Below are 27,089 nucleotides of genomic sequence, written 5' to 3' on the forward strand. Positions count from 1 at the left end.
CTTATCTTTTAACCATCTTCTAACATCTTTTTTACATTCTGCCCTTTTCTTAGCATGTCTCATTTCACTGAGATCTTAAGTAAAATTATAGCTAGACCTCAACACCACAGATTACGTTTCCTTTGCTGTCACCAATTTAGGATGATTCTTAAGGTATTTCTCCTCTGCCTTAATTGTTAACAAACCTGTGTCCACTACAAAAAGCAGCTTTGTATTGCAAATTATGTGAATTTCCTGTAAAGTGAAGTGAATCAGCACTGCCATGCCTATTGTCTACTATACTGAATAGTATTTTTTCTGCATTCTCTCTGACCCTCCATCACTGATGCAGAAAGGTCTAGAGACAGTGATGCTGCTTGAAGCCAGGGATGATATATCAGGTTCATGTGGCTTGTGCAGAACCTTTCAAGATGATAGTGAGGACATTTGGCAACTTTAATCACCAGAGACACAAGATTTGAAAAAAAGACCTTTCACCAACACCATTTAACAATTGATCCATCTCCAAAAGTCAAATTAATCTATTGTTCACAGCCACATAGATGTGATGATACAAACCAGATTTCCAAAAACAGCCATCTAGATTGCTTATATCGAAATCTATTTTCATCTGACAAAATGTGCAATTCCTTTACACAGTAACTAATAGGAACTACAATCCCTTCTGAGCTAGAAACATGGTTCTTCTGATATCATTCAGATATCAGAAGCTTGTATTTGTGTAGCCTTATTTTAATAAAAATTGATCTGTCATTGCTAGAGAGCCTCATCAGTCAGCATAGTCCAGGGACCAACTCCCAGCATGTGATCTGGATCTTTTCCCTTAGCAGGATGCTGGGGAGCAGAAGGGGAGCACTGAAATCCCTTCTAGCACTTACCAAGTTCAAAGTGATTCGCATTGGTTAGGAACTCTGGCAAGTAGAAGAATTCAGGGATGAGTTCCCTGACATCACTCATGTTGTCCCTTGATGCTGACTCCCATGTGCTCTTGACACTGTGAAACATCCTGTCTGCAACATCAAAACTCCCACCCTGTGAAACAGAAGCAGATAAAAAGACTGCAGTGTAAATATTCTGTTAAATAAAAAGCAGATGCAGAATCTTATCCAGTTCTGCAATAATCACCTCATCACATTTGACTAGGTGTAATCTCAAGATCTGTCCCACCTCTATTTACTGTGATCTTATATTAGGGGCTGTCTTAGTCCTGATTTGTAGGTATGTAGGTTGAGAATACCATAAAGCTTGGAGTCTTAGCATAGCTTCCAATAACACAGAGGCAAGCAGAAATGATCATGGGCAGCTTGAGAGTATCAGCATACCCATTATTAACACTTCTGAAGGCAATTCATTCCTTTCATCCCACAGTGATTTGCAAGCAGTGGACACATCTTCAGTGTTTTCACTTCAGTCATGACCCAAATTGTTGCAAACAATCTTATGTGCAATCTTCTAGAGAAAAGCCTTTGGGGAAAGGGTGTGCCACTGAAATAACATTAATCAGATCCAGGCAAACAGGAAAGGCCCAGTGGGCAACAGCCTGCAGGGACTGTTCATTCCTTACAAGGAGGGAGGGACAGCATGAAGAGGGGAAGAAGGGAAGAACGTTTGGGTCCCAAGCTGAATTAACATGTAAGGAAGGAGAAACAAACTACCTCACATCCTAAGAGCATTTGAACATGTTTAGTTTAATGAGAGTCAAACACTAGACAAAAGCAGCCTTAGTAGCCCCAGACATCACTCTGAACTAAGGCCTCAAGAAGAAAGAAAGAAAAAACAAACAAAAAAATCACTCACTGAATGAAGAGTATATGCCCTACATTGGAACCATAATTCCTACAGGATTTTTCTAATAAGATTTCAGATACTGTATGCATTTGTGAAAATCCGGGTTCACCTTTATACAGGGATCCCTACACTGAGAATGAAGGGATTTATTTTAACACAAAATTTCTACAATAATGGAAATAAATAGACAATCAGTTTTTGGAGATCATCTGAATGAGTTTGTGTGAATGAACAAGCTGTTTCAGAAGAACGCTGACTTTTTAGCTGTATAAAGTGACAGAACCAAATTGTTTCTCAATACCTAGTTCAGGTACTGACAGCAGTACTGCAACATGATCGCAGGCTAATATACGTATTTCTCATTGTGGTTAATTAATTTGGATTATATGTCACGGGATGTAACACTACATCCCACTGCCAGGGCTCAAGAGAGACTGTCAGAGATAGAACAAGTATCTTTAAGCAGTTCTGCAGTGCAGTGAAAATGGGTGAATGATTGCTCACCCTCAACCATTCAATCCTCAGAGCTGCTTCACTAGGCAAAAAGATCAAGCCAGCAGGATTGCAGAATGAAGACACTAAAACCCAGAGGTGGTGCAAGAGTGAATCTGTTAATGAATGTGAGACACAGCCAGGTTCTGTTTATGGCTGACCTCTTGAGAAAACTTGATAGCTTTTGGTTAGTTTTCTCTTTGCCTGTAGACTGTTGCATGTGCCAGATGAGGCAGATGCTGTCCTTCTGCACAGTAACAGTCAGCTGAATCTTTGACTTGCAATCTATTGAATAGGAAAACAACATCTAAGCACCCTCATGCTGTAAAGACAGGATACCACTCCCATGGACCAGACGAACCCTAAGCATCAGGTGCCACATTGGTTTCTGACAAGAACCACTGCCCTTTTGACCCCCCCAAGTACCTGCACACTTATGATGCAACTCCTTTGGATCTACAAACTCTGCTAAGTTTGGGAGCTGCAAGTCAAGAAATTACTTTTGCCATTATCTTTTGTTAGGGAGAAACTACCCTCATAGATAAGCTACCAAAACACAGAAGTCAATAAACCCTAAGTTCTGAAGCCACATCTCCTTGCTTGTCTTTTGAGATAGACTCCCACCAAAAGCCGACACATATTCTGGACAGAAATACCCCAATGCTGTTTCCCCTGAGGTGAATTCTGACCAGGTTTTTGGTCCAGCCTCTTCTATAAATAAATGACAGCATAGTTCTGCTTTAGTTCCTTGTATTTGATGGCCTTCTTCCTTATGCTACTGACAACTGTGAAGCCTTCCCACACCCACTCAAGGGACTGAGTGAAAAAGTGGCTAATCACATGAATAAGCCTAGCTGGAGTTAATCTGATGCACAAGGTCATCTTGTTCTTGATCATTATTAGGCAGGGACCCTTGGAGTCAAATTCAAATTGAAATTAAAACAGAGTAGAAGAAGGACTATAAATAAATCAACAGCTAACAAGTATCTCATTGAAGCATATTAAAGGGCTTTGTATATTTAATCTGCACACAGTGCGCTGTGTCTGGTGGTGATTGATGCTTTTTCATCTTTTTTTGCAGCTTTTATGAGAGCTGATGGTAATCTCCTGAGAAACAATATGATTTGTAATAAAAAGATTACCTGTATTAAATAAAAATAATATATACATAGGAAATGCTGTTAGCGCGACAAATCTGGTTAAAGATATTACCACCACGAAAAAATGTGATTTTTTCTCTGGCTGTCTAATTCATTTTAGGGAAAAGTAATATCTTTAAAACTTAAGCCTGTATTATTTATAAAGGAAGCAATAACTGATTTTCCCATTTCCTATATTAATAAATTTATTTGCATATATTTATATCAGAATTAATGAGTTTGCTCTCTCTATGAATGCAAAAACTGCACTGAAAGGGAAAAAGAGAATCAAGAATTGCTTTATGCCTTTAGATTGCAAGTTGAGATAAACTCTTATGGCTTTTCGATAGCTAGATACAGTAAGTCTGTGTTTCCTTTCAGTAGAGGCCTTATACTGTCATCAGGAATACTGAAAAAATATGCTTTTTAAAACCACAGTTCAGCAGGGTTTATATAAAGCAACTAGTCAAAGTGATCTCTAGAGAGAAGTTAGAACTTGACATGCTCCTAAAACTAAGCATACTAAGATCCTTGGTGGTGCTTTAAACCCAAAGACCTCAAAGTGTTTCTGAGAGATGCTTACAAAGGTGCAAAGACTTACCACACCCCCAGAGTTGCTGAGAAGTAATTACCTGCAGACAGTGCCTACATGACTGCTCAAGAGTCAGAGACACAATGAAGAGCATGAATCCTATTCTCTTTGAGAGGTAAACACCAGGAAAGATCAGCCTGTTAGCTGAAATGCGACAATGGGATAAGAATAAAAGGGGATAAAATCTGAGTTGAATCAAAATCAAGTGTCACTAATTATTGAGGGCATGGGTCCTAGAATGCCTTTCCAACAGCCACTAAACACAGAAACCTTTGCTGCTTTTTTTTTGTGGTGCTGAGACCAACACCTGAAAGGAATTCTGGGAGGTACTTGACTAAGGTGAAGCAGAAGGTACCATCCAACACCTGTCTGATGAGCCAGTCTTTCATCCATTCCAGTACAATATGCAAAGCACATACACACTTTTCTCCAGAGTCAGATCTCAAGACACTTAAATAAAATGGGAAATAATAAGGTTTTGTAAACTCCTGTACAGTTCCCTTACTAGAGGCAATGCATCCTCACTGCCGCCTTCTGTGGTCAGGTGCAAATCAATTCTTCGACTTGAGAAAGAGGATGGTACGTCAACATTATTTTTTTCACAAGGGGTCCGCCCAAGTTTTTGCATTTCCTTGTCATGTGCATTCAGACCAGCAGCTTGCAGTTATAAGCATAGCTTTTCTACTTTTTAAGATGCTGAGAAGCTTCCACATCTCCCAACTCAGCACCCTTCCAAGGTCCTAAGTTTGGGAGTACTACTTTTCCAACCTGCTCTTGACTTGAGCATACAGTTCTCGGGTCTGGCGTTTGCCTGACTGCATCTCACAGTTAGAAATTCCTAAGCCACTATAGGACCAGTCACCTGGGGGAAGTGACAGCAATGATCTCAGCTGAACATGTAGTAATATAAGAGCAAAGGAATGAGAATGAAGAAGTTCAACAGTTTCAGTGGATCCATATCCAGACAAAACTTTGAGCGCTTGAGATCTCAGCAGCCTTTGAAGATAACTATCCTCACAAAAATGCTGGTTACCTGCTAATCACACACAAACTCTGCTGCAAAGCAGCTACTCCGACTGGGAACTTGTTATGCATGAAAAGTGTGCCAGTGAGATACAGCAGCCTTTGTTGTTTACAACAAGAAATAACTGCTCCACAGTCATTCATGACTGCAGCTAACATATGGCTCACAGAGTGCAATGGTAACCATTGCCTCAGGTGGTTCACTAACCCATCAGCTACTGCTGGTAACAGCTGATATCATAGAGCTTATTACTTAATTAGCACAGCACTTTATTTGTATTAGTTCATTTAAAAAAAAAAAAAAAAGAAAAAAGAGACCAGCACAAACAGCAAAGCACTTGGAGAGCTGCAGGAAGCATGGCCAGTCCTCACCGTATGTACAGCAGTCTCTGAGTGTGGAATATTCTGGCCTAGCTGTCTCCCTCACATTGCTCCGTAAGGATAGGCAGATTTCAGCAAGAGACTCCTTAAAAAAATACACTTTTGAGGACTTGTCCTGCTGGTAGACCCTGCTATAACACAACACATATTACAGAAATAAGGGTAACAACTGCTACAGCCCAAGTATCTGTGCTTGTGGGTCACCAACTGCCTGCTGAAGAGGACAGTCAGGAAATTTGGTGCCCCTGTATGCTGACCAGCTGGGAAAGGTAAGCACAGAAATTCAGTTTCCATGAAATTCAGTTCCACAGGGAGTGCTTTTGGCACCCTAAAACAGCAGCAAGTTCAGAACAAGGTAAAACAAAATATTCCTTCTGGAGCACTGATTGTAGTCTCACCCCACTTCTCCTTCAGGGAGCTGATCCCATGGTTGCAATCATTCCCTCCGATCAGAACCTGTGTGTCCTCATCTGGCCCAGGAATGTTCTTTATGCCAGCTCCAAGTACTTGCCTGTAACCGCATTACTGTATGCACATTTGGGTTTAGAATACCTACCATGAAAGTGTCTCATGCCCCAAGGTCAGAAGCTTATGTTCAGACAGGTAGTAAAATATTGTCTAGATGTTTACATGCCTCAGCTCTCACAAAATGCTTCACAGGACCAAAACTAAATAATCCTTCTCCCTCAGAAAAAAACAAGATCATCAGGCATCAGTCATGCACCCATTGAGATGTTTTCACTGAATTCAACAGACACAGCCTAGAGCCTTCAGTGAACTCAGAGTCCACACAGAGTATACAGAAAATGTCCAAAGAATTAATCCCTCTTCATTACGCAGCCACTATAATGTGCTGCATAGTTCATAACAAGGTGTAGGAGGGAAGCTATCTTGCCCCCTTACCTGCAGAGAACAGAAGGTCTGGGTAAATGGCTCCATTCGGACCAGGTAAGATGCCACTATAATTGCTGATGAATAGTGAGTACAGTAATGGCACTGGGCTGACAGGTCTCCTGGAAGTTGGACACAAATCAGATTTCAGTGCAAAATATCACCATTTCAAGCCCATAGCACCCACTTACTACAGCACAACTAAATGCAGATCTTTAAAGCAGATGTGTTCAAGGATCTGTGAGCAAGAGCACACCTTGCATATTTGCATTGAATGTGCACAGTTACTACCATCCCTGTATGTTCTTTTTTTGCCTTCTGCATTTCATTTTCTGAAAAGTAAGGCCTTTAACTTTCCAGACTATCCCCTTCCCCATTAGTACCAAAAAAGGTCTTGATCTCCAGAGGTCAACAGCCTCAACATCCCATTTCCTTTTCTTACAGTAGCTGTTAGCTAAGTTGCGTGCAGCCATCTTCTACATGCAGCTTATCTAACAGAGAAGACTAATGTGTGCAGCTTAGTTAACAGAGCAGTCTTTTCTAGGGAATATTGATTTTTGCTGTAGCATCTCTTTTTGCCCAGGGGAAGAGGGCAGAATGCAGCAGTACAAGGCACATAAGGCAGTGCTTGTAGGAGTCATTTCTCTTTGAATCCTCAACCAGTTTCTATCCAGAAGCGAGACGATCTCCTAGACACAGTGCTTCCCTTCACTACAGCTCTGGAAAGTTTTTGGGTGACCTTTTCCAAGGGATTCACCAGCATCCCCAAAGGCCTGAGGGGACTCAAGCCTCTGCTATTAGTCTCCTAAAACACTCACCCTCGCTCTTCTCCACCTCATTGTAGCGCTGGATGAACTTGCGTTTCCTCTCCATAGTCTGCGCTCCCATGGGCTTTGACAGGTCCCGAAATGTGTGAGGATTAGTAAGGTTTAGAGTCTGAAAAGCAAAACCAGAAAAGATGTAGTTTTTTAGATCCCCGAGTCTTAGACATCCTGACTAGCTCAGTGACACTGGATAGTGGCAAGGCTGTGCTGGAAGTCTCACCTATACAAGAAGGCCACAGACTCAGCATTAAAACACCCATCTCCAGAACTTGGAGAGGACTTGGACAGAGAGTGGCAACATGTGCCACTGAAAGGATAGCATGTACAAGGAGCTTCACAAATAAAGGACCTGTCAGGTTGCAAATTGCTCTCAAGGTTTTTCTGTCGAAACCTCCTTGTCAGGGGTCACAGAAGCCTGTCCCTGCCTATCTGTTGAGCCAATGCAGCCTGCCCTTAACTAGGTATGTATTTAACAGATGTTCATCCACCTTTCTAAGGCAGAATGTGATCCTCAGCATACTGATTTGAAGATAAGGCTAATCTATAAAGAATAAGTACAGTTCACATTTACTATCTCAAATTTTGAACCCTTGGTCTAGACCCCTCTATTTCAAAGGCATCATTCAACAAACCTTTGTATGGTTGCTATCATAGAAAGTACAGAACGCGGCAGCAAGCACTGACCTCGGAGTGATAGTCAGCGAGGACCCATGGAAACACAGGATACTGCATGTAATCATTGTAGCTACGGCCAGCCAATGTGTTCAGGTACATGAGATAATCAAAGTTGCTGATCTCCCTCTTCTGCCAGGGAAAGTAAACAAGTATTAAAATCTCCTAACTCCACCCCTGAAAACCATGCCTCAAATGCACCCTCAGAGTCCTGTGGTTCCCAGGTCTACCAGGACAAGAATTATAAATAGTGTAATCAATCACCCATTGCCATTCATATCAGCACAATACAACAATCCATTCAACAGAATCTGAATCTTCATTCTGTCTCTTCTTCAGATAGGCCATTTGCATTTGTCTATAATCACCCATTGCTTTTATGCTGTATTTGCATAACAGGGCACTTTTTCCCAATTTAAAAGTGAGCCAAATGCATGCAATCTGTATATTGGAAAATCCTGGACAACTGCCTGTACAGAAAAGGCTGCCCAAAGTGCTACATATAAACAAGAAGATACAGATTTCTTTAATGTGTCTTGGGTCACCAAGATCAGGGATACAGGAAAGTAAATGCATCTCTCTGCTCAGCAAAACATCTGGGGGAATGAGAGGTGCACTGATTTAGACATACAGATGATCTGTGAACAGTCATTCAACTAGGTGGCTCTCTTTGGTCTCAGTTTAAAAATGTGCATAAAATCACACTTAGTCTGCCAGACAGTAGCACCATATGTTTCACAGCAGGAGGAGCAAAACCTCTGCAATAACCAGATGTAAATACTCTGCTCCTCTTGCCAATAACCTCACCTCCAGCAGCGAGAGAACAGCTTAGGCCTTGAAGTACATATGTACACACACATATCTGTGCACAGACACACAGACAGGTGCTGAAATTCTTCGCTTAACCATGTGCAACCAAGATTTAGCTTACCTGCCACTTCTGGAGCATTGTCTTTTCCCCTCCTGAGTGTTTCCTGTATGGACCAAACCTTTGATTGAAATAATATGCTTCAGAACAATAAGAGAAAGTTAACACATTAACATCTGCGCTCCCTGCTCTCATCCCACAGAAATGAGAGAACACCAACTCGAGAAGAATGTTGAAGGTTCATCACTGACCAAATAATTCCAAAACCAGGGAGTGTCATCAGGTTAGTGCTGTAGGATGCAAGTTTCATTACTGCTTTCAGCAGGAAGGAAAGCTCTGCCTGATGAACAGGGATGGCCCAGCTTCAGATGGCTGAGTTTATCACTGTCAGTCACTCCCCCTGTGACATGCTGACTCTCCTAAGCTACTTGCCAGTCTGCCCCTGAATGAAGTGCCACTTAGAGTATGATATTTAATAAAGAAAAAAGAAGGAAGTAGGGTGATAGTGCTAAGGATGGGTTCTGTTTGCCTTAAGATATTGCTGGAAACTGTGGCAGTAACACCACATGGTAAACTGCAAGAATTCAGAAGCTGACTCACAGGCAGAGAAGATGCCCCTGCAGCAGAGGCAGATGGACAGCTGGGGACAGCAACCTCCTCAGCTGTTCCAAGCTAAGCCACACTGCTAACCAGTCTCTGCTCCTGGTTTCATCCCACTGTAGAGCTAGAGTGCTAGTGACAGGTACCATTAAGGCTGTCTGTTTCTATTCTGAAGCCTTATTTTCAAAGGCTCATGCTTTTCTGAAGCTTTCTGAAAATACTAGCTTGAGAGCAGAGGTGTCTCAGTCTCCATATCACAGATATTCTTTTTGCATAAAGCACTTGGAAACTAATGTAGTCCTTAAAAAATAGGTTGGCATTTTTACAATTTTTTTTAAAGTAACAGACTAAATATGGCCTTTCCACTTTGTTCTCAAAATACAACATTTTACTAAAACTTTAAACAAAAAACACGCCAGCTGAAGGCAGATTCTAAACAGGGTATTTACCTAAAAATGTGAAAGGGTCACAGGTTCTGAGCAAGCAAAAGTAACATTTCAACTACACTGAGTTAGAAGGTGTGTCACTCTCTGAAGGCCACGGACTTGCTCTTGTCAATTCCTAGAGACCAAACTGAGACAAGTGACAGCTTCTGGATTAAAGAAACTTTTGATCTGCCAAAGTAAACAGGGTTACTGGTATGATACGATATAACTGGTGGTAAAAGATGCTTTTCCCTTTGAGTGTACAACTTTAATCCTAAAGTGCCAGCTCAGAGACAGGATTAGTAACTTCCTGAAGTGTAAGGAAATCAGTTCAGTCATAGATTATAAAACTGCTACATGTATAACTAGCTGCTATTTTGCACTCTTGTGCTCTGTATTGGATCACACCAGAAAACCGTAAGGCTAGGCTTAAAGCAGCCTCAAAGATCTAAATAAAACACTGGAATGGTCCATGATCATTACAGTTTTATTGAATTTGCAGTAGTAAATTCTTGTAAACTACCTCTCATGATTATGAATCATTATTTTACTGCCTATTCACTCCTGGACCAGTTAATAGTGTACATAAAGGAAAAACACTATGGTTTACTCAACACAGTATTTTATTCCTTGCTTAGGCACTCTCTTCAGAGAAAAGTGTATATCTGAGGGAAGGATTTTGCATAGCCTAAGTAATAACCTATTCCATGAACAAACATGAAACCCAGGACCAGTTCTAGCTCATGGTCTACAACTCCTAACCTTTGTTTAGTTCTCCTGCTAAGCGTATGAAACCTAACAATGATAGGCTATATTTATAGAAACCAGGCAACACAAAAAGGTTTAGTTCATATCTGATATGGGAAAATAGGTTCTTCACTCTTTGTCCAAAAAATTGAATACATTATAAGATGGTCTAATTTATACAATGTAAATCAGAAGAAAGTCCATTGACTAGAGTAGAATTATAATGGTTTTGCGCCCCCAGTGTGAGCCATGCATAGCTCAAGAATGTAGGCATTCTAAAGCAGAAAACAGATATGAGGGCTGGCCCTTTACTATTCAGCCCTCTCGCACTACATGTAGATTTCACAGAGCTTTGCCCCACTGGCCTTTGAAAGGTCTCCAACAGACATTTGGAACTCAGAGTATCTCAAAGGGGTGGAACAGTAGCAGGATTCCTGGCACTATTTCAAGTGTGGTTGGATTAGGGTGTTTGTCAGAGAGGGATCAGGTTAGGTTCTTCCCTTTCCACAGGGGCAGACAGACTCACTGAAACTGCCCAGGTTTATTTTGGATTTATGGCTGAGAAAGCACGGAGTTATGTAATGTACGAACCTGCTCAGTCCATCAGTCCTCCAACATTTTAAAGTGGGAGCATTATAAAGGAACTAAAATACTATACACAGGACTAAATTGGGCCAGTCTGTGTGTACATTATGCAAATATGCATAATATATGTTGACTTGTGGGTGCCATGACCCTCTAGTGGAACTCTTGCTCTTCTTGTCACAAGCCCTAAACAGCTAATAAGGACTCTACAAGGGTCAAAACAACCCTTCCTCTGCTGACTTTGGAAGCTACTGTATAACTCAAAGAGGTTGACGAGTTCACCTTGCCATGAAAATACGCAAGGCTACATGTAGTCACTCCCCTGTAAGGGCCATCCTCCTGGGTCTCAGGGGACTGGGCACGATGCTCCCTCCAAGTCCCCAGAGATCTGGAATTCTGCATTCTCCCTTGTAACTCAGGGGCTCAGAACATGAATTGCATTACAGGCAGCTCAAGCCTATTCCTCCCTTCTCCTTGGTAATCAATCAGCATTCCTCCAGCCAACGCCTCTCTATCCAGCACAGCAAAAGCTCAAAGTAGATCAACTGCAGCTATCCAACCACAGTAAGTGCATTTAAAAATAAATAAATAATAAAAGGCTGGTTTGGAAAGGAAACAGGAGAAGTGCTTTATAAATGTAAATAACTAAACTTCAAAAGGGGGTGAAGTTATGTGAAGTCAAGAGAAGTACCTACATATCTATCTGTATCTAAATCTATAAGGTATTTGTAGGGCACTAGCCATGGCATAATCTAAGCATGATATGTACTAATGATCATCCACCTTTGGCTACACTATGCATAAGTGATTTATTAATCCCTCTTCCATTAACATCAGACTATGATCTCACTCTTGCAATAGCCGGTGCTCTCCATTTGCTAGAGACAGGTGGACCTCAACCCATTTGGAGATTCATTGCAGATGAGATAATCTCAAAGGATAAGATTTTGCCCCCACTGAAATTAATACTAAAATTCCAATAAACTTAATTGGGTTCTTAGACTTCACAAAGCTGCTTTCATTTTCTTTTTGTCTTCCATCCTCCAGAGTTCTTAAGTCTGCAAAACAGTGCCAAGGCTCTCCTAAAACCACTTTTCTTAAAGAATCTTTGCAACTACCAAAAATATTGTGAGGAAAATCCCATTCCTGGTAAGCCACAACCTAGGTCCAAGTCCTACGATTAAAAGAGGAAAGATGATGTCAAAAGGAATGTCAGCTTTCCCTGTGAAACAATCAAGTCTCTCTCAAATCTCAGAAAAGTGTTAGGCTAGATTACTTTAGAAAAAAGGTACAGGCGCGTCCTTGTTTGATTGTACCAGCCCACCTTCTGGGTATTCGTACTCTGTGCTCAAAGGAGAGAGATATACTCCAAAATTTATAAGTAAGTATAATAAAGTAGAGCTCCTTGAAGTAGGATGTCTTGAAAGGGCTAGGGAGGGAGAAAGGAATCTCCCTCATTTGCAGAACACTGTTTGCACCATATGTATTCACAGGCTTAAACCAAAGTGATAACATTTCCACTGTGGAAATGCTGCACCCAGGAACACTTCAGGTCACAGAAGAAAAACATCAAGCAATTAATTTGTTGAGGTGAGCAGAATGCAATCTCCAACTCTGGAATCAGGCAAGCACAACAACATTATCAGCTTCTTTATACCAATAGTATCCCAGTCCCATTATCAGCAAGAGAGGGACCTCAATGTTACATCTCCTGGAAACAATACCTGCCACAAAACATACAGTTATTTCTCTTCCATAGTTCTTTTTTTCCAGATACTATTTTGAAAATATTGCAACCAGTAACTAAAAGCTTAAGCTTGGTAGCCCCAGTCATAGAGACAAAGTCCAGTACATTCACATGCTACAAAGGGGAATTGTACCAACTGCACTTTTGAAGGGTCACAGATAGATGAATATAAACCGCAGCTCAAACCCTCTCTGCTGCACCACTGAACGAGCCTTCCCTCCTGTGTCTGTATCTATCTGATCTGGCACGTGCTAAGGATGGCATTACAAATGTTGTGAGTTTTAACACACATATACAAGTATCTCACACTGTGTTACAGCCAAGTAAAATGAAATAGCCAAATGACTAAAATGGACAGTTAAGGCAACATTAGAAGCTGACAAACAGCTTCTAACCAGGTCCAGATGCTTTTTATTTCTGCATAATTTAAAATCTAACATTTCCAGGCACTGCATGCGGTTCAGTTCTTTTCCCTCCTGCTTGAACTTGCATGCTGGAACCAAACATTATGCTAATGATCTCCAAGGACCTAGCACTACTGTTGCTTAGGAACAAAAGTCTCACAGGCTGTGAAAGGAGAATCGAATAGAGAGACCCTGGAGCTCGGGAAGTCCTTTTTGCCACTCCTCCCCCCCCCCCCCCCCCCCCGCACACTCACAAGTTTCTTGAAGGGCTGCCATTTTCCATCAAGGAAGTTCAATTCAGAATTTGCAGGACTGTGAAAAGGAAATTGTCCTGTGCTCACTGCTCATGGGTTTATTTACAGACCAAAAGACTAACTCATTACTCGAAGAGTAGACAGAGGACGACTGCACAGTAACAGACCATGAAGGCTCATCCCACACTACTGAAAAAACCAAGCAGCTTGTGACATCTATACCTCGCCTTCTAAGTCTTCCTAGCTGCCAGCCGGTAAGACCTTAATGCAGGGGGGCAGTCTGGCAGAATTGTTAACATGAAACAATATTTTTGTTTATTTCTCATGGGCCTTGGTTTTATAAGTGACCTTGCACTGTGTGATACCACAGTGGCTCTGAAGTGATCTAGAAAAGTAAGAAAATTAAGGAAGGAAACCTCTATCTATCTACTTGCTCATGGCAGGATTTAGTTTAAACCTGCCTGTTAGCAAGAGACTGCATTTAAGATAGTCAGTGAATTAATCTCTCTTCCACAACAGGTCGTATCCAACAACAAAGAAGTAGTAACGGGCTTGTAACAGGGAAATAAAAACCTACCCTAGCTGGAACTGCTTGGCTTCGTGCAAAATCATTCACTGTACGAATGCTGGTTTTAAGCTTTATATGAAAGTATTTCCATAGAGCTATTCCATGGGTGAATTAGAACATGTCACCCCATTGCCTTCCTGCCCCTAGAGAGGTGCAGGGCACACGTAGCTCCCCTGGGCCTGGCAAGCCTGCTCTGCGATACACAGACTTCCAGGAGGAAAGACAGAGGAAACTTTTCTCACAGACTAGTTCAAGATGGGATCAAGATAACTGTGCAGCTTTGGGTGCAGTGAAATAGGAAGCAGCAACCTACAGGAGGAAAAGAACAGGCAGAACCACAGAGGAAGAGTTCCCAAAACACCCAGGAAAAGAACAGGCAGAACCACAGAGGAAGAGGTCCCAAAACACCCAGACAGTGTCACAGAAGGCCTGTTCTGGTCCTGCCAGCCCTATGCTGAGAAAGGAAGAAGAAAGGTTCAGGTAGAAGAGACTGCATCATCAGGGTCCAAATCGGTATTATTCTAGGATCAGAGCTCCTTCTTAGGACAGGCTTAAGCTACAATGGGTCACGACTGGGCCCTGTGCAAGTGCTTAAGTGCAGAGAAGGAGTAATCTCCAATCCTTCCTTGCCTCAGAGAGACACTGCAAGTCCTAGTCCTAATGCTCAAGGTCTGTCCCTGCCTGTAGCTCCCAGCCACACAGAGCACTACAGACAGCATGATGCCCTTGACACACATTTTCTATTGAAATATTTCTGTATCAGGTCACCCTGATACAGATCACCCTGACCAGCTCTGGGCCTGTGAAACACTCCTAAAGCTCTGGGGTTAGCCCTGGGCTTTCAAAAGCCCAATCCAGACCAAAGATTTTACCAAGTGTGGAGAAAAAGGGAAAGAGTTTTCTAGTCAAGGTCCTCTTTAGCGAGACTTTATTACATAGAAATGCAGCACCCCCCACCCTTGGGCAAAGTCTGGCCAGCAACTCAGAGGGTGGACCCGGCAGTGGGGAGAGGGTTTAGAGAAAATGAGTAGAATTCCCTCTTGTCATCGTCATTTGTTAGGTAGTAGGGCAACACATGTACCTCTCCCTCTGGTATCCCAGGAGATGCACTGCAAGCATGAGATCGAACAGGCATAATTAACATTTACAGCAAGGAGGGCTCCTGCAATTCCTGAATTTTTAATATCAGTGGCTACAGAACTGGAGCCCTCTTATGCAGAGCTAAAGAAAATGAGAAGTGGCTAAGTAAGCTCCATTATCTCCAGCTACAGCCCTGTGAAATGCTGATAATTAGTTTACAAGCATGCAGAGACAAGAGAGCTATTCATGCCCTTCAAGCTGTCTGGTGCACTGCGCTGTTTCTGCAGAACTGTAATGCTAATCCCTATCTCTGGGATTGAAAATCACCTTTTTGTAAGTTTGAAATGTTGTTCCTACTTTTAACCTAAAGGAAATAGCATTTGGAAAGCGTGAGCACTCCCTAGGGACTCATGTTCTCCTGATCAGTGCACCTTGGGTGTCCACGGTAGGATTTTAAAAAATCCGACTAAAAGAGACCTGACCCTACCCTTCAGGTGGTTAAATCTCTTTGAAGTCTGGGTATTACCCAGCACATCATACAAAAAGATCTGTCTTCAGGAAAAATTACACTGATCTGTTTGTTTGGACTTCCTAAAATTCTGAAAGGTTCAGGTTCAAACTTTGTAAGAAGTTGGCAAGGGTTATTGACAGAGAAGGACCCAAACCCAAAGAGTTAAACTGTAGTGGCGAGCCTCCAGCACTCAACCTTCTACACCAGGCTCCCTCTAGTGCTCCCAGGCACGCAGAGCACCGAGGGGCACCAGCGCTGGGAACCGGCATTAACAGGCAGCTGCAGAACAGGCTGATGTTTTGGCTAGCTGGTATTTTTAAGGAAACTGGTTTGGATCAATGTTTCCCCCTTGGATTTTAAATGAAAAGTAATAGAAAAAAAAACACTAGGAACTGACAAAAACGTTTTATTTCTGAGGATTTTAAAGATGTTTTAAAGAGCATTTCAAAATAAATTATCATTTTCAATTTAGAAAAAAATATGTATTTTTCCTTGAGGCTCCCTTTCATTTTTTTAAAGGCATACTCGGCTGAAAAACTTCACTGATTAAAATGCAGTGAATGTTTTGGTCAACTAATCCAACAAAAAATTCAAATGAAAAGAAAGTTGGACCCAAAAGTCACTAGGTTCACATCAATTGCAGGAAACAGAGAGTCTCTTTCCATCCTGCCAAAGTGTAAGGAGGCTGCCCTGCAGACCTTTTTCTGAAGTGTGGTAGTCACCCTCTGTGCACCAGTAAGGGACTCAGGGTGTCCTGTACCAGCAATAGGGCTCTAGCATTTCCCATGCAGATGAACTTTATCTTTACAGAATTGCCAACAAGAGTACTGCATCAAATCCTTAAAATGAGTGAATTGTGATATTAAAAAAACTAATTTTTTTTATTTCCAAGAACTTCCTACCCACTTCTGAGCAAATTATTTAAGCTAACATCAACAAAGGTGGAAAAAGTGCTTAATTTTCCACTGTAGAGTACTTTGCTTCAGTTACCAGTCTACTCTATGGAAAGAATAGCATTGATATTGCCCCTGGGGCACTGTAAGGTTAAACACTGCAAAGACTGAGGAGCTTTCAGATATGATGGTAATATGGCCCTGTAAGTACCGGTGAGAGACAGAAATGTGGGAGTGACAGACACAGAAAGATTTAACTGTGTTTAAATATTTTTATATAAAATAACAAAGATTCAATTTTGGAACATATCTTCAGGGCAAGACTGACCCCTCTGTGCTGCTTTCAGGATTTTCTGAAGCATCTACCTCATTCCAGAGTTCCTGGGATGTGGGGTGGTAACTGGCGGAGATCCCCCTTGCTTTTGCATAATTTTTGGCTGTGGCATGTAATTGAAAAGGAGCTGAAATGCCTTAGTTGTAGCCTGAGCTTTCCCTTCATGTATTTGCACATGATTAATGAGTAGCCAAAAAGCCTGAAGGGTTTGTAATGAAGCCTTTCTAATAGGGAAATGTATTGTAGACAAATCCATATTTTGTCCCAAACAATCATTCATCAAAGCTGCGATTTGACTCTTCACAATTAAATGCCAGAGCACCTGGACCATCCTGAGATTAGCCAGCTGTAACCCATGCTCCTCTCTGCTCTCTGGCTGAGAGGGACATTGTCATCCATTTCCAGGGAATCAGCCTATTTCCTTTGTCACTAGCCATAATTAGGAGCTGTGTTTGATGACCTTCGATTAGAGAGACAGTTCATGAAACCTGAGACTACAGTGGACAATTACTCATACAGGCCTCAAATCAACAAAGCACGTAGCCCATGCTGAGCATCTATATGAGTCAAAAGTCTGACCAGAACACCTACATGCATTTTTCGAGGGCAGGGCAGCTTTGCAGGGGGAGTCTATCTATCCCACATCATGGATGGAAAGACAAGGTTAGAGTGTCCAGAGTCTGTCCTTGAAAGCACAGGAGACACTTACCAAGGCCTGGTTTAACATGTCATTAAGCAGCACTGACACACACACCCTGTTGCAGTCTGCTCTGCAGGTGATGTGTGAACTTGAAGCAGTTCTGGCAAATCCGGGAGCCCACTATGTTCCTGAGGTTCCGGTTAAAACAAGACTCTTAATCATTTGCTTTAAATATTTAATCTTTCAATAGCATCCAGAGCCCAATTCTCAGGTCCATTAAACTGGATGTTTAACCAACCTGTCAACAGATGCCAGGCCTGTAAAGAAGGCAACCTGTTGGTCTGATAGAATAAGCAAATTTTATATAGCTTCTTTTAGTACAGTCCCTAAGGACTGGATTGAGACCCACAATACATTTTGCTCTTGTCTTCAAGCAGCGGATGGATAACAACACATTTCATTCAGTTTCGTCACATGCTGAGCTCAAATCAGTATCTAGGGATGAAAGACAGCAAATTTCCCCCACTTGTAATTTCACCCTGTAATGCAATATAGGTGTTACAATGCAATAAAATAATAACGTAAATTATTAGAATTTCACCTACTCAAAATACTTTCAGGAAGAACTTTCAGAGTTGTGGCTTCAGGGTTGAAAAGTCCTGACCTTAAAAAAAGGACTTCTGAAGAGTCCAATAGTCACATGGTAATTTATAACTATGTGATTATTTTGTTTTTAATTAGGGAGTAACAACCACTGCTTTCAAAGCCTTTACTGGAGTTTCCACACTTCATCCACAGAGTCTGGTGTGTGTGTCTGTCTCTCAGTGGAGAGATGGCCAAGGGAAAAGCAAAAGGTCAAAAAGGGAAGAAGATCACCTTAAAAATTGCCAAAAATTCCATCCGGATATCTTTTGATGGAGGGCGCCGTCTTGACTTAAGCAAGATGGGTATCACCACCTTCCCCAAGTGCATTCTGAAACTGGCTGATGTGGATGAACTTGATTTGAGTAGAAACATGTTAAAAAAGATTCCAAGCAGCATCCAGAAGTTCCAGAAACTGCGCTGGCTGGATCTGCATAGTAATCAGCTCGAGGAGCTGCCCGAGGCAATAGGTACACTTCAGAACCTTTTCTACCTGAATATATGCAACAACAAGCTGACCACCAGAAATCTGCCAGAAGAGTTGAACCTTCTCAAGAACCTGCATATTCTCAACCTTGGCTTGAACTGTCTTGACAGTATTCCCACCAGTCTTGGGGCCCTGAAAGAACTTAAGGAGATAGGTCTCTTTGACAACGCCTTGACCACCATCCCAAACAGTGTGAAAAATCTCCCCAAGCTCAAGAAACTGAATGCAAAAAGAAACCCTTTCTCAGATTCAACAAAGCAAGAAGAGCATGCAGACTCCATCAAACGCATAGAAACGCTTTACTTGGTACAAGAGAAAGACCTGTGCTGTTCCTGCCTGAAGATGTGTCAGAATGAGAGGGGCAAGCTGAACAAGTTAAAGAACGTGACACCCAGCCCCTCAAAGAAGCCAAGTTTCCCTTTACTCCTTACACCCAATTCCTCTGCAAAGGATAACCAAGAAGAATGGAGATTAAGAGGTAAACATCCCTGAAATATACAAAGGCACTCCACAGGCCATGTCCCATGAAGTCCAGCCAAGGCTAATAAAAAGCTGACCTCTTTCCTCCTCCCTCCTCCTGCAGTTCTCTTCCTTTAAAGATCTACTCAGTTTTAGAAGAAGGAGATCTGTGTGGTGTCTAAAATGAAATTCAAACCAACAAAAACAGATTTATATTTGGGAAAGGGTTCATTTGGGAAAGGAAGGACTATTTCCATCTGGGCCTGTTCCTACAATGTGTTCTCCATGTTTGGGTTTCCTTGGGGTTTTTTCTGTCTTTTGTGTGTGCACATGTCCAGTGAAGGAATCTTCAAAAAGACAGGTTTTTCTAGTAACTCCACTCCCACCACTGAGCCCCAAACATTAGTTCTGTTCATTTTCATAGGGTGAGACACAGTTAAGCTAGTCTCAGTGAATACCCTTTGAAGGAAAAGGAACAGACCTAGGAACCTTCTGCTGCTGGTGGCTGCCACCAGCCCCTCAGAAAATCTCAGATAGGCACTGTCAGTGTAGGAACCGTAAGCCTGTTCCAATTCAGCAGAGGCAGCAGACACAAATGTTATGCTCAGGAGTAACTAAGCAGTGCAAACACAATGCTTAGAGCTAAACAACTGGTGATCCTGTTTGTCATCAATGGGCCACGCTCTGCATAAGCAAGTTCTCTGGGATTTTGGGTGCTATATCTGGGTGCAGTGATCTCTAACTTGCATGACAAAATCAGCACCACTACCTATATTCATTGTGTTTTGTCTGCTCTGAGTCTCCCTTCAAGGAAGGTACAGAAGGTAGAAGGGGTAGGGAAAAGATTGCTCTTTTCAAGGTCCTGGGCATATCACTTAAGCAGTGACTAAGAGGAGTCACCCTCTTCCATGATCCAGGAGTCAGCTGGTGATGAAATCAGGTCTGGCATCCCCACAGTACTTTTAGCTTTCTGTTCACATGTGCACATGCATGTGTGCACCTGAGCACACACATTCACTTGCTCAAATCACATCCCTAAGGCAGACAGTGCTGACAGCCTGCAAACAGCAATATACAGGTACAAGCAATGAGCAGATTATAAAAGCAGTCAAGCATGACATGAGAAGAGGTGCTGGCTGTGGCCACAGTAACATATGGTGAGAGCAAACATTTAAGTATATTTAAATGAAGAATAAAGTCCCAGGAGCAAAGCACTCAGTTGTCCAGTAACGGCCCGTTATCATTTTTTAAATGGCTACAGTAGAGCCTGGGAGTCAGAACTCCTGTGTATTATTCCTATGGACAAGGTGGAAAAACTGATATGGGGTTTCCCAGAAATGCTACTACCTCAGTGTCATATGATACATCAAACTAGTAATTCTTCTTTCTGTGCTTCAGCTGTGAAGTTATTAATAGTGTGTCTAGGCAAGGAGCTTAGTCTGGCCTGCCTCCCCTGTCTCAGGTAGGGTGGGAAAAGCTGAGATGCTATGGAAGATGGCCATTGCTCCCTAGATGGGGAAGGAGCCCCTTGTGCTGCTCTTGAATTTTTCTAACTCAGAAGCAGCTCCAGAATTCAAATGAGGGAAAAGTAAACTCATCAAGTCCTCAGTCCTTCAGTTCCCAGACTGGAGCTTGGTAAAAGGAAGCATGCCCACTGTGGTAGTTTTCTCTAGCTTTCCACTTAAGCACAACTTTTCTGGGATCATCACTTAGGCAGTGGCACTATCTTATGTTTATTTTATTTCAGCTCATGCTGTAACATGGCCCAGCCAAAGCTATGCCAAAGGCCCCTTACGTTTTCAGAGCGAATAAGGTCCTCTCAGCCAATGGAGTAAAACTGAAGGCAGAGCCTTATGGGATTCAGGACAGGTTAGTTTAGACCTAGACATACAGCCTGCTTCAATCTCTGAGACCAAACGCTAGTCAACTGTTTCTCACAGTAATCACAAGCCCAGCTAAAGACCAACGTTCCTGCTGCCATAGTGCATCTTATCTCAAGACATTCCCACCTGTTGAGCACCCAGCAAGCACAGGCAAAGGAAACCCTGAGGTGAGTTATTGGTTACTCCACATAGAACACACATCATGCTCCACAGAGTCAACCATCACCTCTGGCATAGGTTAGACTCTAGCCAGAACTGTTTGCATACTGCACTGATACTTTTTGCAAGCTGATGGCTACTACTTACAAGGTAGCTAATGATCTACAACAGCTAGAGTGAAAATGAAAAAGAACAGTACAGCTGACACAGGCCACAACAACTCATAGGGGCAATCTGCCCCTCAGGTCTCAACAATATTCCAGCCTCCAGGCAATCATTTCAGAGGACACCAATTAGGCACTTAGGGTTGTGTTCCTCAGATACCCAAACTGAGAAGAGCTACAGGTATGCAAATAACTAAAGGTCAGCATGAAACATGCTCTCAATCACCTCCCACTAGGAGAAAACTTCTTTCCTGCAGCAGTAAATCTGAGGGACAACAAGTTGGAATCTCCACTGCACAGTTACTATAACATGCCAAAACATCCATCTGTACATCTATCACTGTCTGCTCTAACCACGCAATAAAGAGGCCATTACACAGAAGCATTATGGATTAGCTCTAACCTCACCTCACTGACTGTCTCTTTCCCACACTAACCACCTGTGTAGAGTTTACCAATAAAGTCATATTAAGGAGGTAACAATTATTAATCAACTATGCACAGTCAGCTACATGTTCTTCATGTCTTCATACTGTGGATGCTGTACACTAGAATGCTTTTCGGAGTTCTGGGGACACTTTTGAATCTTTAAAATATGGGACACAAATAGGTACATTTTGAAAGGTTTGGTTTTTTGTTGGTTTTTTTTTTTTTTTTTTTTTAAGGTGCAACTTATTCACACAATTGCACTTGTTATCTACAGTTATCCAATGTTTCCTATGTTTTACCTGATATTCAGGGACTCCTCTGTTATCCCCTTCGACTTCAGAGCAGGTTGGAAAGAGCAAAATCTACAGGAGATATGAAAGGTCAACATAATTATTTAAATGGTTATCTGTAGACATTACATATTATATAATCTATGTCATGTCCTGACAGTAACTTTCTTCCTGAAGGATGCCACAGCATTTCACTGAGAGTCTAACCTAATACAAAGCTGCAAGACAACAGCAAAAGCATACATTTAATATTAAGGAATTGCCTATGGGCTGGATAAAAGCAGTTTCTTTCCCAAATAGGGCCTTAAATTGATGTATAGGGCTATGGAATTATGATCAGGTGGTTTAAGTTGCTATTAATTAAAGCCAGAGCATGAGAACCCACTCTAACATTTATCTAGCAAAAATGGCAGAAAGGAATACCAACTCACATCTCAGCCATTCCTATTTATTTCACTGGGAGTTTATGATGTCAGATGTACTAAACCTTGAAATACATAGGTTTGGTGACCTTCAGCTGAGGGGCAACACAGGCAGCTGAGGATCAAAATGTTATCTTGAACTGCCTCCACAAGATTCCCCCAAGAGATGTTTGTCAGAGCTGAGAGACAGCAAAGATAAGGGCTAAACAAAGCAGCTGGCTCTGGGGCAGAACCTGGTGATTCTAAGTAGCTACACTATGCAGCCAGTTTAGAAAGCAAGACTGGTTAAATCTGCATTGACTTTTTAAGCAATACTCCATTAGAAACTGTTCAGAGATTTCAGAGGCAGAAGGAACTGCTGTGATTGTTTAGAAATTAACAGTACAAATCCTCAGTCCAGGCTGCAGAATTTACCACAGAAAGTACTATGTATTGAAGTATTTTTCCCGCATAAAGGACAGTGAAAGTAAACCTGGTATAACAGCCAGAAATGCAGTAGGAAAAAAACCAAGAAAGCACAATGCAAATTAATCACTTCATACATTCAAGTTCCATCAAACAAGACAAGCACATAAGGAGAAATCTTTTTTAAACAAAAATTCCATTGTTAAAAGTTAACTCCACACCAAAGATACAAAGTCAGAGACACAAAACCCATTTTACTCCTAAAGAATCTAATGACACTTTGGGTGTTGGAAGAAAGCAGGAATAAACCTTCCTTCACCCAGTACTGTGAGATGAGGTGGAGGTGGTGCTCTCATCTCAATGAGAGGAAGCAGCACAGCTACAACTACAATTGCTATTTTCTGGGATGCAGGGACATACAACTCACCACTGGGTGCTAGAAGAGTCCTACACATGCATTAGCCCCCTTGATAAATCAATGGCTATATAATGCTCCAAAGAATTCACAGGTCAGCAAAAGGAAAATGTCATAGTTTTGCTTAAGTGTAACCCATTAAATAACAAGGAGCTGCAATTGAACAAAAAGCCCCTGGGGCAGCACACGACAGACATTTGAAGCCAGGATAAATAGGGGCAATAGACCAGGAGTGTCACCTGGGTGTTCACATGTTATTACAAAGTAGTGATTACCTCTTAAATATCTTATTTCGGTCGCTGTCATGGAAGACAAGAAATCTGGAGTAACCATTTTTGAAGAATATTTCCAAGGCGATCTCCTGGAAAGGCAAATCATTTACAGTGTGAAGAGCTGCAAAGCAAAGCCTAGGGCTGTGAAGAGACCATCATGACCTGTCCAGTTCTTCAGGGATTTAAAAAAAAAAAAAAAAAAAGGCCTTGACTTTGTGTCAAGCATGAAGAAGTGTAGCAAAATATGCCTAATATTCCCAATTTCTCCAACTGTAGGAATGCTCCTACTGGGTTGACTAGGAGTTCAAATGCTTCTTTGAAGCAAAATGAAACTCCAGATACTGGTTCCATCACACTCCTCCTCCTGCTGCCTCTGAAGCATTTTTATCTTGAAACCTTAGTGTGATTAACAAAACACTAGTAGTGTTAACTTCTAATTAGGTGAGAAAGATTACATGAAGAGGGGATGCTAAATAAGAGTTTCCTTTAAAAAGCAACCACACTGCTTTCTAAATGAATAGGGAGCTCAATAGAAATGCCAGAATGATTTCTCCTGACTAGAAGCAGCAGGGGAGGAAGGCAAGTTTATGACATTTCTCATTGAAGCTTTAAATAATCAAAGTTGAAAACTTCACCCCCTTTTTTCCATAATGTGTCCACCTATTGTTATGTTGGGCACTTGCATATAATCCTATTATTTACTCAGTGAGTGGTCCTTTCTTCCCCGAACTTCAGTCAAGTAAAACTGTAAATAATGTGTAGTGTCTGGAAACCCAGACCTGAGTTTCAATCCAAATATGGCAGGTGCAATACAAACCTACAAAAACACCACAATGGCAACTGCCCCATACATGATTCACAAATGAAGTATAAAGCAGAAAGGTAATATGAGAGCAGCTATGACAATAAACAGCTTGCAGCCTTTGCTTTGAAGCTCAGCTTTCCAAACCAAGTGTGCTCAAGTGTTGCCATTACAGAATTGGGCCACATGGTTTTACAGTGCTTTGCTCTGAGCTGGGCTATGTGCATGAACAGGAGATCAGCTCTCTGAGGCACAGTACCTGCCTAAACAGCTGATCCACCTGTCCCGCAGGGAAAGCACAAGGAATCAGTTTTCTTCTTTTTCTGCAATATTTTTTTCCACTGGAGTTCCAGTGCAAGAATTTGACAGCCTGATACAGATACCCGAGTTTTCAGTTCGTTAATTGAAATGAAGCAAAAATAAACACCACCACTCCCCATCCCCCCAAAACCCCCCCCACAACCGAAAAAAACACAAAAACCCCTCAAACCAACAAGCCCCACCTTTGCCCTAGGCCCATTCAAAGACTGTTTTTACTCATCTCCATTTTTCACTTTGGGTCACACAAAACATTTCCATTTCACATGTTTTAAAAAATCCAGACATGTGAATATGTGAGAAGGCAGCAAGATTCCACTGGCAACTTTCATGCTATTCACAAAACAGAAGAAGAGGTGACAGTTCTGTTGCTCAGATTGCTCACCAGTGATGTCAGAAAATAAGCTTCATACAGTTACTCAGAACAAGACTTAACATTCCTATACATGCTTGGAGAGTGACCTAACCACTGAGATATGCTATACCCAGAAGCAAGTCTCACCTACTAAAATTGTCCATTTTGCATACATAATTAAATATAAAACAGGGCTGAGTCATGGATGAGTGTTATACTACGTGACATAAGACAATTATCAGCCCCATTTTCTCCAACTTTTGAATTTTCCAAGTGATTTCTTAATTCTCTGTTGAATCTCAACCTTCTGTCCTGGTTTCGGCTGGGATAGAGTTAATTTTCTTCCTAACAGCAGGCATAGTGCTGTGTTTTGGATTTAGTAGGAGAAGAATGTTGATAACAGGCTGATGTTTTTAGTTGTTGCTGAGTACTGCTTATGCTAGTCAAGGACTTTTTCAGCTTCCCATGCTCTGCCAGGCGCACAAGAAACTGGGAGGGGGCACAGCCAGAATAGTTGATCCAAACTGACCAAAGGGCTATTCCATACCATATGACGTCATGCTCAGTATATAAACTGGGGGGGGTTGGCCGGGGAGCAGCGATCGCTGCTCGGGAACTGTCTGGGTATCGGTCGGCGGGTGGTGAGCAATTGCATTGTGCATCACTTGCTTCGTGTATCATTATTATTATTATCATTATTATACTGTTACTATTAGCATTACTATTTTACTTTATTTCAATTATTAAACTGTTCTTATCTCAGCCCAGGAGTGTTTTTCACTCTTACTCCTCCAATTCTCTCCCCCATCCCATCGGGGTAGGGGGAGTGAGCGAGCGGCTGCGTGGTGCTTAGTTGCTGGCTGGGGCTAAACCACGACACCTTCCAAAACTGGATTCAAAATAACAGGTAACTAGTTATGGCTGCTTCAAAACTCCATATTTTTGTCAAACAAAATCTGTAAATTACTCTTTAGACTGTACCAAAACCCTCCAGAGCAAGTACAGGCTCTGGTGCTGCAAGAAGCTCTGGATACAACTGTTCCATGATTCTCATTACAGGCTCATCTAAACCAGACAAAACTAGAAGGGTACCAGGCCACTGGTCATGAGTAGCTTCTGGGTAGTGCAGCTAAAGGCAGAGGATTCAAACCCTCTGCTCTGACTTACGATTCGTGTATTGACTCACATACACAACCTGAAAGTTATTCCAAGAGGCCCAAGGTAAGCGTGTTACACATACCCATAGTCCACTGATGTTCAAAACTACTGAAGTCTGTGGGAGCTGAGCATTACTGTAAGTCAGACACTTACTGGGAGCTTCCATCAAAACACAGGAAATTGACTTCAAGTCTTATTTTCAAAAACATTGAGATAAACTGTGAAGAACATTGCTAGCCCAACAGCTAATGAGCCAACCACTCCAGTGAGGGTGCTTAAACACTCTGGTGAATAAAGGAAGGAGTTTGTATTACCAAAGGCTAATGAAGCAATGATGGGAGCAAAAGCATTCTGGGACTCAAACAAAGAAATCTCAGCAGTCTTAGTACAAATTGTGCAAGTGGTTTTCAGTCACATGTCATTACTGCTGTTGCAGCTTTCCCTCAAATGGCCAAGCATTTTGGTTCCTACCTGCAGAAGAAAGCGCATCAGATGAATCGCTTTTATATCATGATATGAATAACGGGAACACATCTGGTCTCCCACAGCATGATCTTTGTGACATAAGTTGAAAATAAATGGATCACTGATGCTGGAAGAGAAAAATATAAAGAAAGAAAAATTAATTTGAAACAAAAAAGATCAGGAGAGCCCTCATGAACATCCAAGTCCTCCCTGAGGAAGAATAAAAATGCTGAGAGATAGCAAGATTAACTGGCATATACATGAATTGAAAACAAAGCTAAATACTGAAGGCAGATTTTGTACTAGTTCCCAAAATAAAATAAAGAGCCTATGGAGGCTAGGGGTAGGTTTAAAATGATTTTAGTGCATGCAAGTAGACAGTAATGTTTTGCACACATTGAAGTCTGAGAAGCAGCAAGGGAAGGAGCTGGGTGGGAGAATCTGAAAGCCTGGGTCAAGGGCAAGCATCATATGGACACACAGGTATTATAAACAGCAATTAATTG

The 27,089-nt window shown here is 41.8% G+C and overlaps 2 protein-coding genes across 2 annotated transcripts in view; one reads left to right on the plus strand and one right to left on the minus strand.

Annotated features, from left to right (window-relative positions):
• Positions 1 to 27,089, minus strand: part of WDFY4 (WDFY family member 4) — a 143,520-nt gene that overhangs the window by 22,946 nt on the left and 93,485 nt on the right. Inside the window, exons 44-51 of the mRNA XM_075717401.1 lie at positions 26,590 to 26,710; positions 23,489 to 23,574; positions 21,981 to 22,043; positions 8,734 to 8,776; positions 7,815 to 7,934; positions 7,125 to 7,242; positions 6,319 to 6,428; positions 879 to 1,032 (exon numbers count right to left, since the gene is read on the minus strand). Of these exons, the coding sequence (XP_075573516.1) occupies positions 879 to 1,032; positions 6,319 to 6,428; positions 7,125 to 7,242; positions 7,815 to 7,934; positions 8,734 to 8,776; positions 21,981 to 22,043; positions 23,489 to 23,574; positions 26,590 to 26,710 (815 nt within the window). The remainder of the gene's footprint in view (positions 1 to 878; positions 1,033 to 6,318; positions 6,429 to 7,124; positions 7,243 to 7,814; positions 7,935 to 8,733; positions 8,777 to 21,980; positions 22,044 to 23,488; positions 23,575 to 26,589; positions 26,711 to 27,089) is intronic.
• On the plus strand, positions 18,254 to 19,079 carry LRRC18 (leucine rich repeat containing 18). Its single transcript, XM_009479591.2, has one exon. It carries the CDS (start codon positions 18,291 to 18,293, stop codon positions 19,077 to 19,079), a length of 789 nt encoding a protein of 262 aa, XP_009477866.2. The 5' UTR covers positions 18,254 to 18,290.

The sequence above is a fragment of the Pelecanus crispus genome, chromosome 10 (genome assembly GCF_030463565.1).
Source record: "Pelecanus crispus isolate bPelCri1 chromosome 10, bPelCri1.pri, whole genome shotgun sequence".
NCBI classification, from domain to species: Eukaryota; Metazoa; Chordata; class Aves; order Pelecaniformes; family Pelecanidae; genus Pelecanus; species Pelecanus crispus.